The sequence below is a fragment of the Sorex fumeus genome, unplaced genomic scaffold (genome assembly GCF_029834395.1).
Source record: "Sorex fumeus unplaced genomic scaffold, SorFum_2.1 ptg000115l, whole genome shotgun sequence".
NCBI classification, from domain to species: Eukaryota; Metazoa; Chordata; class Mammalia; order Eulipotyphla; family Soricidae; genus Sorex; species Sorex fumeus.
Genome location: NW_026606172.1, coordinates 11,178,747 through 11,192,903, shown reverse-complemented (window position 1 = coordinate 11,192,903; position 14,157 = coordinate 11,178,747). Strand labels below are relative to the sequence as shown.

At 36.1% G+C, this 14,157-nt stretch overlaps 1 protein-coding gene across 1 annotated transcript in view; it reads right to left on the bottom strand.

The window, feature by feature from the left end:
- GBE1 (1,4-alpha-glucan branching enzyme 1) overlaps window positions 1–14,157 on the bottom strand; it is a 334,927-nt gene that overhangs the window by 34,432 nt on the left and 286,338 nt on the right. The window contains exons 13-14 of the mRNA XM_056135449.1: window positions 9,227–9,411; window positions 7,515–7,645 (exon numbers count right to left, since the gene is read on the bottom strand). Coding sequence (XP_055991424.1) covers window positions 7,515–7,645; window positions 9,227–9,411 — 316 coding nt within the window. The remainder of the gene's footprint in view (window positions 1–7,514; window positions 7,646–9,226; window positions 9,412–14,157) is intronic.

Genomic DNA, 14,157 nt, shown 5'->3' with positions numbered 1-14,157 from the left:
TCACACTCCAGTGAATCATTTAAGTGACCTTATTTGCTCATTAGAAACTCTGTGTACAGGTTGCAAATGCCAGAGTGTAAATTTACATTCTAAAAAGTACAGTTTTAAAAGTAAAGTCGCAGCATAGTAAGGAAAACATTTCAAAGATCGCAGGTCAAATCCATCTATTTACTCATCTGTTCCCCTGACTTTAAATATATTTTGGCCTGGACTCATATATTCTTTGCAAGCAAGACTTTAATACCATTTCAATATTATAACAGTTTGACGTGCCATTTGGAGTGGAGGCTGTTATTACACTATCTTTCCACCCCCACCTCAACAGGGTGCTGACAAAGAACTGGAAAACATTCTATTCCAGTGTTATTTATATTCTTAGAACAATATAACTTGGTAGGTAGCAAGGCACAGACCTTATAAATATGCTGTGGTATAAAGTTTGGATATTATCTAGGAAACTTAAACTGATGTGATTCATCAGGAGGGTTTAACGTTGAACACAGAAACATATCACATTTCTATTCTACACTATGATAGAAAGATATCGCAATTCTGACCTAGGTATGCATGTTTTAACTTAAAATCCCACCTTCCCTCTTTACCTCATCTTTGGATAGATGGTGCTAGCAATCATGAGGAATAATTTACAGGCAAGAATTTATGAGCCATGAAGGCATGCTGAGAGAAAGAGAAGTTAGTTTATAGGAGAGAACCTTGCCTGTGCCTTGAATTTATGTATGATCTTGTCATACTACCCATTTTCCCAGAACCATGCTGAATTCACTTTGAACACTGAACATGACAAAACTAAGTCTTCATTAATAATGTCACAACCATGTACACATCCATGAATGGACAGCAAAAGGCACCATGGCATAGCAGAAAGAACATGAAATTTTCATGACATGGGGCTAGACATTATCTGCTATGTTCCAGAGAGAGAACAGGTAGGTACTTAGAGATCTCAGTTTACTGATCTGCTATAAGAGGCAAATAAAACCTACTTTATAGTTAGGCCACAAATATTAAACTAGATTCTGAATAAAATTGGCTAGCATGCAGAAGGCCCTCTCAAGAGTTCTAACATCATGTTTCTCACTCACAGCACTCATAATGGGGCATCATCATTTGTATTATTCAAAAATGAATTAGAAAGAACAGTTTGTCCTTGGGGACTTTAGCATGTTTCCTTTTGATTCAGTGCTGATTTGGTAATGTTCAAAAGAAAATGTGAGTTCAGAAACACAATAATAATCTTAATAATAAAAAAGGTATTAGGACTCTTTCTTTTTCCACAAATAAATAATGTGAAAACATAAAAAAAATAAGATGTCAAGCAAATGCATTATACCTCCCAAAGCATGAAATATGTAAGCTTCCTACTGTCCTATTTTATTTAGGACTCAGTTGCACATCACCCACTTTGCTTATCTATTGCATTTTAAAAAAATGCTGATTATTACACAGAAATTCAGTAGCTAAGAGAAACACAAGACAGTGCATCGGCAAATGGTCTTTGCTATTTTTTTTTCACCTGAACGTGGCTGTGTACTCATTTTGCAGGAACAATACTATGTTCTTTAGCAGATAATACAAAGACTATGGTATCCTAATAAATGTGAATTACATTCATGTCTCAAACTTAAAGTCATAGTTAAAAGCACTCCCAACATGTTTGTTTTGCTTTGTCTAGTATTATCCCCACCTCACTTCAAAGAGCTCCCCTATGACAATTTTTAGAAAGACCATCACCGTCTATTCTCTACAGACCTATGCAACAGCTGATGTCTTCCTATTTGATAAATGGGCTAAAAAATTGGAACTGCTCAAGAATCTAGACAGAGTACTACTTACAACAATAATACAACAGGTATTATATTGCATAGTGACAGAAGCTGAATTGAGTTCTTTACATGCTTAAAATTTCTGGGGCTGGAGCAATAGCACAGCGGGAAGGGCATCTGCCTTGCAGGCGGCCAACCCGGATTTGATTCCCAGCATCCCATATGGTCCCCTGAGCACCACCAGTGGTAATTCCTGAGTGCAGAGCCAGGAGTAACCCCTGTGCATTGCCGGGTGTGACCCAAAAAGCAGAAAAAAAAAATGTTCTGGCACCAAATCCTACTTCACCGGGAATTAAAATTTTGATGAATTTCTTGACTAGATTAATACATCCAATCTTGCCACTCTAGATTCTTCACAGAAAAAAATCTGTGTGCAATGGACTGGTACAGAAGTTGGAACTAACAGTAGCATAGAATGCTTTGGTAAAGTTAGAAAATACACCGTGCAAATCCTAATTTCCTTATACTTTCTATGTAAGAAATTACTCTAAAAAGTTGAGCTACAATATCACTGATGGGGAAAGGAATAAAATCAGAAAGATGAAAGGCCAAGAAGAAATCAGACTTTTAATGTATAAGGAAAATAAAAGAGACTAATGTTTATATGGATAAGAAGAAGCTGGAGAAAGATGTTTGCTACTATTTGAATGATGGTAGGATCATTATAGAGCAATAATAGAAAGCTACTCATCTTCTTAACAATGCTTTAGTGTTAAATCTGGGTTTTTTTTTGTAAAATATCACCTTAATAATATAAATTGCTAGTATACACAAATAAAATCAATTTTATTCATATATACTATATAAAATTATGGATGCCAATAAAATAATTGTAACTTTGAATTATTGAGAGCAATGCTTATCTTTCTGAGATAAAGCCATGTTACAGAGTACTCTCTGTAATACTTCCCTGCCCATATCTGGGACACTGTGCTATTAGTTAAGGAGACACGATGGAAAAGGGCCATGAACAATGCTGGGTGTGTTTTGCTAAGGGATGTGTGATGGTAAAATGTCTAAAAAAAAGTCACCAGAACCTAACAAAAAATTCAGAGGGAGTCAGGCTGGAAAAGAAAATGTCTAGAGGGCGTGGTGCTCTAAGGAGTACTTTTAATGCCTTTCTGATTTGAATAGTTGACATGGGGAGTATCCATGAGTCCAATGCACAAAATCACCATATTTATAATTAAAACAAAAGTTCTTTTAAAATTAAAAAAAATGCCTGATTGGCAAGAGAAATATAATATGGGGTGTGACCTTGGTGGCCCTTAAGTGTCAGCTGTGTAATCTGGTAATCCACAGCACCAGGTGGCCAATAAGTGCCACCCGTTTAATCTGGTAATCCACAGTACCACAAGGCCTGAGTGTACTGCATCCTCTAGTCCTTCGATTCAACCAGTGCCTCCTTAGCCACCTCGCTGGGAAAGATCCATGGAACTCCTAAGTACTGAGTAGGAAACAACTCCCAATTTTTATTTGTTTTTTTGGGGGGGCACAATTATCAGTGCTAAATCTTACTTCTGGCTTTACACTCCAGGGATCAGTTCTGATAGAGTTTGGAAGATCATATGCTATGCCAGGAATTAAATTCAAGTAGACCACGATCAGGGCGAATGCTTTACCTGCTTTGCTATCTTTTGACATGCCTCCTTCCCTTGTAATTTGTTTTTAATTTAGTTTATCATTTATTGATAGATAGATTTACTTATGTTACTTTGGAAAACTGTGAGAATCCCAGAGCAGAACAGGGCTCCATTGCGGGCTGACTATTTTTTGCGAAGGATTTTAGAGACAGGAGTCCTGCACTTACCTGACTTATGGGCATAGATAATCTTACAGTATCTTGCATATTTCATTATTTCATTCAAGGTACTTGGTTAGATTTTATCAACATAGGAATAATTAGAGGTGTTTAAGGTATATTGGAATTCAGCAGTTGAATTTTATAACAAACAATGTTACATTATTCATTAGGTTTTGCATTCTTGAGTATTCAAATAGACTGGTAGTGTTTTTAGAAGAGGCAGTCACACATGGGAATTAGTTAAGGATTGAAGACTGTCACTGTCACTGTCCTCCCGTTATCCATCGATTTTCTCAAGCGGGCCCAGTAACACTGTGAGTTGTTATTGTGTTTGGCATATTGAATATGTCACAGGTAGCTTGCCAGGCTTTGCCGGGCAGGTGAGATACTCTCGGTAGCTTGCCGGGCTCTCGGAGAGGTGCGGAGGAATCAAACTCAAGTTGGCCATGTTGAACGCATGCAAGTCCTACATGCTGTACTATTACTCCAGCCGCAGGAGAAAAAGTTAGTAGGGATATATAAGAACCAGGAAGGCATATACAAGTAGAAGACGAAGCATTTGTAATTAAAAATGCAATAATAATTCTAAAAGGTTTCCCTTGATATCCAGCAACTTTATCTATTTTTGTTCTAAAGAAATGGCCCTATTTTCCAAGGGGTCTGTCACTGCTTTAAATGAGTACAGTTTTCTGAAAGACATCACTGGGATAAACATTCACTACTTATTAAAATAGAGAATTTCTGTCCAGAGATATAGACACATAATTAAATTTCAGAGCAGTCTGTGGAAGATTTCTCAAAGCCAAACTAGACTTTCATGAAGATTAACATTGTTTCATTAAGTAAAAACAAAAGTAATTTTGGGAAGGATTTTACTTATAATGACATATTTTATCATTAGACCCTTTCATTTAATACTATTTGCTAAAGCTAAACAGAGTTCAGATAGAAGATCAATGTTGCCTGAATTTAGATCTTTATCCTAACCACGATCATTGAAATTCTTTGCCATCCCAACTGCCAACAATCCTAAATTAAACTTGCTATTCTATTCCGTAAGTTGGGCTCCTCCTTACTTTGCTTGACTCATTAATAACGACACACATTCTTCCCATTGTTCAAGTAACCTTGCATTTTCTCTTCCACATGCCATGTACGAACAATTGCTGAGTTCTCTCAGAAAGGGATTCGCATAACTCTTTCTACCTATTACAATTTTATTAGTTCATGGCCTAATAATCTTCTAGGTATATTGCAGTTTCTCATGATTAGTATCTGTACTTCTAATTCCTCATGAAAGTTCTACTACTCACTGGTAAATGAGAACTATTCCTTGGGCCTATATATTATAAAGTAGCTCCCTAACTTAAAAACCCTCAGCAATTCATGTAAAAACTAAAATAATTAGTAAGGCAGTGAACTCTGCCATTATGTGATCCAAATTCATCTTTTGAGCTTTATCTCATAGATAACTTTCAAAAGTTGTCCATCTCCAGTTGATCCTCTGTAAGATTCATTATCTAAGGACCCTGTATATCTTCCAATAGGTAAAATTAACTTCATCAATATTTTTAACAACAGTTTTATAATCTTTCAAGATCCAGGCTTAAAAGAATTTTCTTAAAGAAATTGATCTCTTCTAATTCATTTTGTTTCCTTTTCCTGTTTCCCCACATCACATATCCATCCCTTCCCATTTATTACAGTACAATGCACATCCTACTTTATTTTATTTTAAACTTCTTTTCTACACCACTTATGACCAAGACAGTGGTTACCACAGACTTCAGCAGATCCCAAGTGTTCTATATGTGATTTTGGTTAGATTCTATATAAATTTTTATTATTAATGTTTCAGGTATAGAGTATGCTCTAAAATATTGAGTCCAGGTATTACATTAGCAGTCTGGAACTGAAAAGGGCCATATATAAACTGCTACTCATTTAATCTATCTGTAGTTTTTTTCATAGTTTTAAATATTTATTTCTTGGGACAGTACAGTTCTTTTTTGGTGCAGTTAACCCTATTAAGTATAACTTATTTCAGTGTTAACTGTAGCATAGTTGAGATGCTGATAATTCTCATGGCCTCCTACGTGTTCTGACATCACGCAAGATGGTGAGTTGAGAGGTAGGGAAAAGACAGAGTGATATCTTACAACCTTCAAGAGCACTGACAGTACAGAGTTGTGGCAGATGCACATACCACTTATGGGACAACAACTAACCCTTTTTTCCTTACTGCCAGAAAAGCATTTGCTCTAATTACTACACCAAGAAACTGACTTCCTGGAGACTCCAGGAGAATACCAGATTAAGTCACTCCTTTTGTTACCAGTCACCTTTCTAGGAAATCTCTAGGGACATATGCACAAATTATGACCAACGGAAAATGAAAGAACACTTGTTCAAGTGGCTTTATTCATGAAAACTGGCAAAACTGTCAAACACTGTTTTCCCATTGTTCATTGATTTGCTCGAGCGGGTCCAGTAATGTCTCCATTTTTTGAGACTTGTTGTTACTGTGTGTGGCATATTGAATATGTCATGGGGAGCTTGCCAGGCTTTGCCATGTGGGTGAGATACTCTCAGTAGCCTGCTAGGCTCTCCGAGAGGGGCGGAGGAATCGAACCTGGCTCGGCGAGGCTGACTGTGTGCAAGGCAAACACCCTACCGCTGTGCTATGGCTCCAGCCCACACAAAATAAAATCTGTTTACCTTTTCTTTTGTCTGAAGGTGTTAATTGTAACCATGCCTATTGCCTTGTGACTATAGCTGGTGCCAGCCTTTACATCATGCTGATCCCTGAGCACTGAAAGCAGCACTAAATGAATCAGGGAAGTTGGTCATCGTGAGGTTTGGGATCACATATGTTGTCGTGAGTTCTGGGTTCACCTTGCCTCATAGTTTTTACATTTGTGGCAAAATTTCATTTTGTTTACCATTTCATCCAGTTGAAAAGGTGGTTTCCCTTACACTGACCAGGACACTTAGGACCTTGTGATGGACTCAGGTGTCTTGCTAGGGTAGCCAGCATTAGTCATTTTTCATGGTTTCTAGGCAGAAACACAGCATTCCTATTGCCTGCCTACAAATCTGTGCTGATTTGTGCTGATTTTTATTGTCGGTCCCAATTCTGTCTTTTTTTTTTTTTGGTCAATCTGGAGAGTCATACTCTTTAAAAACACAATGCACTTTGCTTTGTACAATAATTATCAAAATTCCTTCACTAATATTTGTCTTCTTTGCTAGTTTAAAGTGCCACAAGGCCTTGTGGCTTTACATGCCAGGAAATACCTATATTTACAGAACCAAGCACAGGGCTGAATGCAGATGTTCAATCAATAGATACTCAGTGAATTGCTGTGAAGTGAATGAGTAAGTGAATACACAGATAACATCAAAACCTTCTCCATGTTATTTCCTTTGCTCCCAACTCCCATGTCCTGATTCCTTATCCATTCAGGCCTACATGAGTGAGCAACATACTGCCTTTTAGGAGAGGAAAAAAAGAGAAAGGAAAGCTCTGTTTTTGTTACTGTAAACGTAGCTCTCGGTGAAGACCTCCTCAAAGAATATTTTCCTAAAAGAAAACTACATTTGTTTCCTGTATTGCATACTGGACCATAATAGGTATTTAAAAAATATTCAGAATCATACTTTTTTAAAGCTAGGATAAAATTTACGATTAATTCAGTAAAACCGAGAGAGCAAAGATTTATTGATCAACTACTTCAAGTCCCTCATTTTTCAGAAAGGCCTACTCAGAGGTGCTGTCACCAACATAAGTATTAGCCTTTCCTGTGTTCTATGACATATAAAAATTGAACACAGAAACTAATATTAACTGCAACAAAAAAGGATATTTTCCTGGCACTGCTGTTCCAACTCGGTAATCAGTATAGCTCTTGTTTGGATGGAAATTGAAAATAAAAAGAAGACCTGCTCTTTCAAAAGCAATAATCTTATCGGATTCATGTTTTTCACTCACATAGGCCTGCAAGAGTTAACACATAGAACATTAAATTACATAACACATTACATTTGAATAATATCTAGGTGCTATTATCTGCTTTAAAAAATTGTTATTACCAAGTCCAAAAAGAAAAAAAGAAAAATGCCACACATTATATTTACTGAAATTTACTGAACTTATTACAATCTTACCAGAACAAACTCTTAACCAAAGAAAAAATTTCACCAGTCACCTGTCAACTTTACACAAAGCACAGGATAAATACTTTGACTCAACATTTTGGTAAAAACATGGTAACTGAACCAGGTAAACAGTTGTGAGTATGTTCATATTAGATGTAATTATAACTAAATTTTAAGACTTTTATTTGAGTACTCAGGCATAACAAAGAGCATATGATTATTTTTCATGCTACAAAGCAACTCATATCATATCAAGATTTTCAAAGTTGTAATTATTTTTAAAGCTTTACAGTATTATACAACTGTCAAATCCAACAACCACCTGTGGTTGTTTTTTTTCTCTCTAACACTCTCTCTTTTTTTGCTTGATAAAAGGAGGTCTGTAAAGAAATTATAAAACCTACAAACTGTCTCATTTTTGACAGCATGGTTGACAGCAGACAGTAAGAAGTTTTTGCTTTTCCAATACAACCCTCCTGTAGCCCAGCACTGGGGAGCAGGTATTTCTTGTGCATATCAGCTTTGCCATTCCTGGTAATTTAGAAACACAACCAAGACTCTAGAGTAAACAGCATGCCTTTTGGTATTCAACATTGTTACTATTGAAAAGGAGCATCATTTTACTCTCTTTTCTGGAAATAGCATTACTAATAAATGTGGTTAGGGCATTCATGTCATGTAGCCAATCTTACTGAATATACAAATACCTTTGTTCAGCATTAAAAAAATACATTAAAGTATAAACATATCAGTGCTTTCAAAAAGCACCAGTAAAAAGCAAATGGATGCTAAGTAACACATACTATATGCTAATTTTTGTAAAGAAAAAAACATGCCTGTATAAAATTTGCACCTGTTAATTACATTTTCTAAAACTTATTGAAAACTGAGACTTTAATTCCGGAGAAGAGTAAGACTCATGAAAAATACAAATCAGCATGCAGGTATAATGGTATCTACTGAAATGACAAGTTAGAGACCAATAAAAGTAGGGAAAAGAGAAATAAAGAAATCTCCATGTTGGCAAAAATAGTTTCTTTGTGACAGCATAATTATTTACATAAAGAAAAAGAGTCAAAATAATTAAGATGTTTCCACAGCAATTTTGAAAATGGTGTCCACACAGAGATTTTGTCATTTATTTTAACAAATTGAAATAAAAAAAATTACTAAATTTAAACAACAACAATAACGAGAAGCTAGACAGGAAAGTAAGCAAGGTTATTACGTTTGGGATTTTTATTATCTACTGGAGAGACTTCAGTGACATGTTTTGACAACCTAGAGTATGTTGCAGGGCACTACACACTGAATAATAAAGTGCTGTTTAAAAGATCTGCATATAGATTTGAAGCGATTGCCATTCTAAGCATGTACAACGTTGGTGACTAAAACATAACATTTAGAGTAAAGAGCTTACCTGTGGAGCTGAAAGCCAACCACATCTTTCTTCCAATTTATTCATATCCCTGTCAAAGTTATTTAGGAACTTATAGCGAAGCAGGTCATCATCAGTTAAATTAAACTGCCTTCTGGCATAATGGTAACTTTCATTATTTCCTTTCCTTGGAAAATCTAACCACTCAGGATGCCCAAATTCATTGCCTGCAGGGGGAAAAAAAATAAAGAGAACATCTCCTTGTAATACTAGCATTTCTTACTAAGATAACACAATAATTACTAGTTTTAATGTGTTTAATACCTATTGATGTTATAATTGACTACTGTTTTGTCTGTGGCTGGCCTAAAGCCCTGGTTGAGAAAGAGCACAGTCTAAATTAGCAGCTCAGGGTCCAGTGTATGCAGTCGCATAATTCAGGGAGCACAGCACATTTTCTTCATGTATGAGCTCAAAAGATTTCTCTCCGTCAGACTTATTTATCCTCTGAAAATTTCTCTGAAATCTCTGAATAATTCCCCCCCCCTCAAATCTCTATTACTGTAATCCCTGAAATCCACACAATGTTTTATAAATTCCAAAGGCTTTTTATATGGATTTTATTTTGATCTTCAAAAGCAACTCTATCATATCTATTACAGAGAAATTCAAAATTACTGAAAATTCAGAGATTTGTCCAACCTCAGACAGGTAAGTAGAAATGTGATTATTAAAACTTTGGCCTCCTGGTTCAAATCCAAAGTTCTTGCATCATTATATTAGTCAATTATGTTTTAAACTTCTAATGCTCACAATGTGCCAAAACCATCATACACTTTTAACTCAACCACGAAACGTTGTAAATCAAGATACCTTAAATAACTATTAAACTACACTAAATAATACTCTAATTATGTTGGCCGCTTGCAAGGCAAACGCCTTAACCTCTGTGCTATCGCTCCAGCCCACTCTAATTATGTAGAAATACAAATGATTATTTTTTGTTCTTTTTTTGTTTGTTCATTTTGGGACCACATCCCTGGTACTCAGGGCTTACTCCTGGAACTGTGTTCAGGTATTAATACTATAGAATCTCAAGGGTCATGGGAAGCCAGGATTCAAATCTGTGTTGGCTGCACGTAAGATAAGCACCCTACCTATTACAGTATTGCTTCAGCTACTATTGTTAGGTTTTTGGGTTATCAGGGCAAACTCTTGGCCTTGTGCTCAGGAAACACTCTTGGCAGGGCACAGGAATCCCGAATGAAAGAGGAAGCCTCAGTTTCCCCTTGCCAACAAGAGGGAAGCCCACAGTTTCCCCACTAGCCAGAATTTCTATTTCTCCCCATCAAACTTCCACACTTCATCTTCAAGGCCCGATCTTTGACATTCCTGGAATGCGCCAGGAATTCCCTACTTTTCTGCCACAAAACTAGGAGTCACAAGACTAAGATAACGAACAATACCCGAGACAGGTGAATAGAAAGAAAACCAGCCCAACCACCATGTAGATTCCGTGCATTTTCTGTAACACAAAGACAAAGATTTCCTATAAAAAAAAAAACTCACGAAAAGAGCCATAATTAACTTAGTCCTTCCCACTTGGGGGGTCCTTTTCTTTTCTCTTCTATTTTCCAATGAACTTTTGTACTTTCCTACTCTGAGTCTGAGCATCTTTATTATTCAATATTTTCATTCTTGAAAATATTGAAGAACCTGGGAATCGCAAATGAACATTGAGACCCACCACTTCTGCCTCCCCTGCATCGCTGTGTGTTGCTGAGAGCAAAACTGATTAAGTCACATGCAAGGCAAACACTCTACCTGCTGTTTGATCATTTTGACCCCCAAAGAATTATTTTTATTATTAATCTTCTTTATTCCCTTTTATGATCTTCACGTTCTTACTAGTTATGTATCTTTAATTTTAGATATGTCTTCATGTGTATATATGTATTTATACGTTTGCATACACCAGGGCACTTCTTTGAGAATCCATCTAAATATTATTTTTCAATTCAATATTTACAATAATTCTTGAAATAAATATAAAAATAATAACATATATTTCATTATGAGCATCATACTTCGATGTTAGTGGTTTAACAGATTGACTCCCATTTTTTTTAGAGTTCTTTCTAGGCCCTTACAAGTTAAATACTACTTTCCAAAATTTACTTTTGCCATTGTAATGCTGTACATATCTATGCTACAAATGTATCCTTCAAGTTAATAAGTACTACAGTCAAATATATATATATTAATTTTCTAATAAATGAAAGTAATAGTACCAAAATTTTAAGTTTTAATTAATCCTAGAGTTTTTAAGTGGGGAACACAAAGAAACAATAAAATTCACCTAGAGTGCTACAACTATCAACTTAAAAATTCATTATTAAATATAACTGCTGCATATATTGTCTACAAACATTTAAATAAATATAAATATTTAAGTGCAAACAATAGTGTATTCATCAGTGCACATATCTTCTTTTAATCTTTTACTTTTTTTACATCAAACATATCAACTGTCACTGTCACTGTCACTGTCCTCTCGTTGTTCATCGATTTGCTCGAGTGGGCCCAGTAACATCTCCATTGGAGACTTTGTTGTTACTGTGTTTGGCATATCGAATACATCACGGGTAGCTTGCCAGGCTCTGCCGTGTGGGCGAGATACTCTTGGTAGCTTGCTGGGCTCCCTGAGAGGGGCAGAGAAATAAACATATCAACAAAGTGTGAAAATTCCTTCTGCCCTATCTTACATAAGGTCCTTCCCTATTGTCCCTTCTGCACATGGGTAAAACTTCAATTTTCCAATCCAAATCCAGATATCAGCATGTTCTTTATTCATGTTTCCTTGACTTTTTTTTTTAATATTCCATACACAAGTGAGATCATCTGGCAGTTGTCTTTCTCTTTCCGATTTATTTTGTTTGTTGAAATTTACTTATTTATTTATTTTGTTATTATACACACCAACTCCATCCATGTAGAAGATTTAAAATATGTTTTTGTGTGTTTTTTGTTTTGTTTTGTTTTGTTGTGCTGGGGCTTGAACCCAGGAAACACACATACACACACACAAACACACAATACCAATGCTCTACCGTTGAGCAATATTTGTGGTCTCAAAATTTTGTCTCATATAGTTCAATAGCACATCATTATGCCTTAGTTGTACACTTTGGTTGTTCCTATAGTTTGGTTACTATAAATACTGCTGCAATATACACAGAAATAAATTTGTGGCTCATATTCAGGTAGATACCTATCAGTGACATTGCTGGTACATAAGGCAAGTATATTCTTCACTTCTTGAAGAACCTCCAAACATAATTTCAAGGAGACTGGCCTACCATGCATTCTCACCAACAGTATATGGCATTCTGTTTTTTTCTCTACAACCTCACTATCACTTGTTGTTTATGAACTTTGTGAAATGTCATTTTAGCTGGTATGAGGTGGTAATTCATGGTATTTACCGGATAATCAGGACAATAGATTTTATTTTCAATTGTCTATGGCCATTTGCATATGATTGGTATTCTTTAGAAGTGTCCATTCACCTCTCTTTCGTATTTTTTTTATTTTTATTTTTTTGCTTTTTGGGTCACACCTGGCAATGCACAGGGGTTACTCCCTCCTGGCTCTGCACTCAGGAGTTACTCCTGGCAGTGCTCAGGGGACCATCTGGGATGCTGGGAATCGAACCCGGGTTGGCTGTGTGCAAGGCAAACGCCCTACCCACTGTATCTTTTGTATTTTTTGATGGGGTTATTTGTATTTTTTTTAAATGCTATGCATTCTGTGTTTTTTTTTTGATTGAGTTCTTTTTCATCATGCAGAAAAATTTTAGATGCTGTCCTAGTAGTAGTATAGTTTTATTAATGCTCATAAGGTCTGCCTCTGCCCATCTGGGAGAGCCTGGCAAGCTACCGAGAGTATTCCGCCCAGCAAAGCCTGGCAAGCTACCAGTGATGTATTCAATATGCCAAAAACAGTAACAACAAGTCTCACAATGGAGACATTACTGGTACCCACTTGAGCAAACTGATGAACAATGGGAGGATAGTGCTACAGTGTATAAGAATTCCTGTATTTTGAAATACAGTGTATTTTCAATTGCTAGAACCATTGCCAGCAATTCAAAGCCATTTGGAACTATAATTCAATATTAAGTCCCAAGGATGCAGTGGTGCTTGATCCTGAGGGCCATCCTCGCAATTTTCCTGGTATCCATGGCCATAGTGATGCTCGAGGGCCTCTAGAGTCAAAATCAGAAATGTCTGGCAGACCATGAAGTGTTAGGGATGAAATTTCGGTCAGTCACATGCAAAGTATGCAATTCCTGCACTATCTCTCTGGCCTTCTATTTTTACTCTTCTGCAGGTTGATAGCCAAGTTCCAAGCATTATTTATTATTTTCCTTAATTTATTGTCAAATTAATTCCTCAAATATGTGTTGATTTATTTACAAACTTCTAATTCTAGTTCATTGATCCTTGTGTGTTTTGGTTTCCAATACCATAACGTTTTCTTTACCATCACTTTGTTGTGGAGTTAGGAAAATAATGTCTCCAATAACCTACTTTTTTTTTCATCCTGGTACTGCTTCAGTAAATTGGCTTCTTTTATTGTTGTAATGTAAATTTCAGTAACATTTATTCAATTTCTTGAAAAAAAACTGGGGTTATGGCAATGAATGAAGTGAACCCATGAATTGCATGTTAACAATGCTAATTTTCTAATCCAATAATTACAAAAATATTTAATTTTTGCGCTTTTCTAGGTTACTCTCAGTGGATCACACCTGGCTGTGTTCACTCTTATTCCTGACTCTTTTCTTAGGGATCACTCCTAGGGATTCTCAAGGGACCATGTGAGACATCAAAAAAAAAAAAAACAACTAGAGACTGCCATGTGAAAGACAAATGCTTAACTTGACTATCCTTCCAGCACATCTAGTAAAC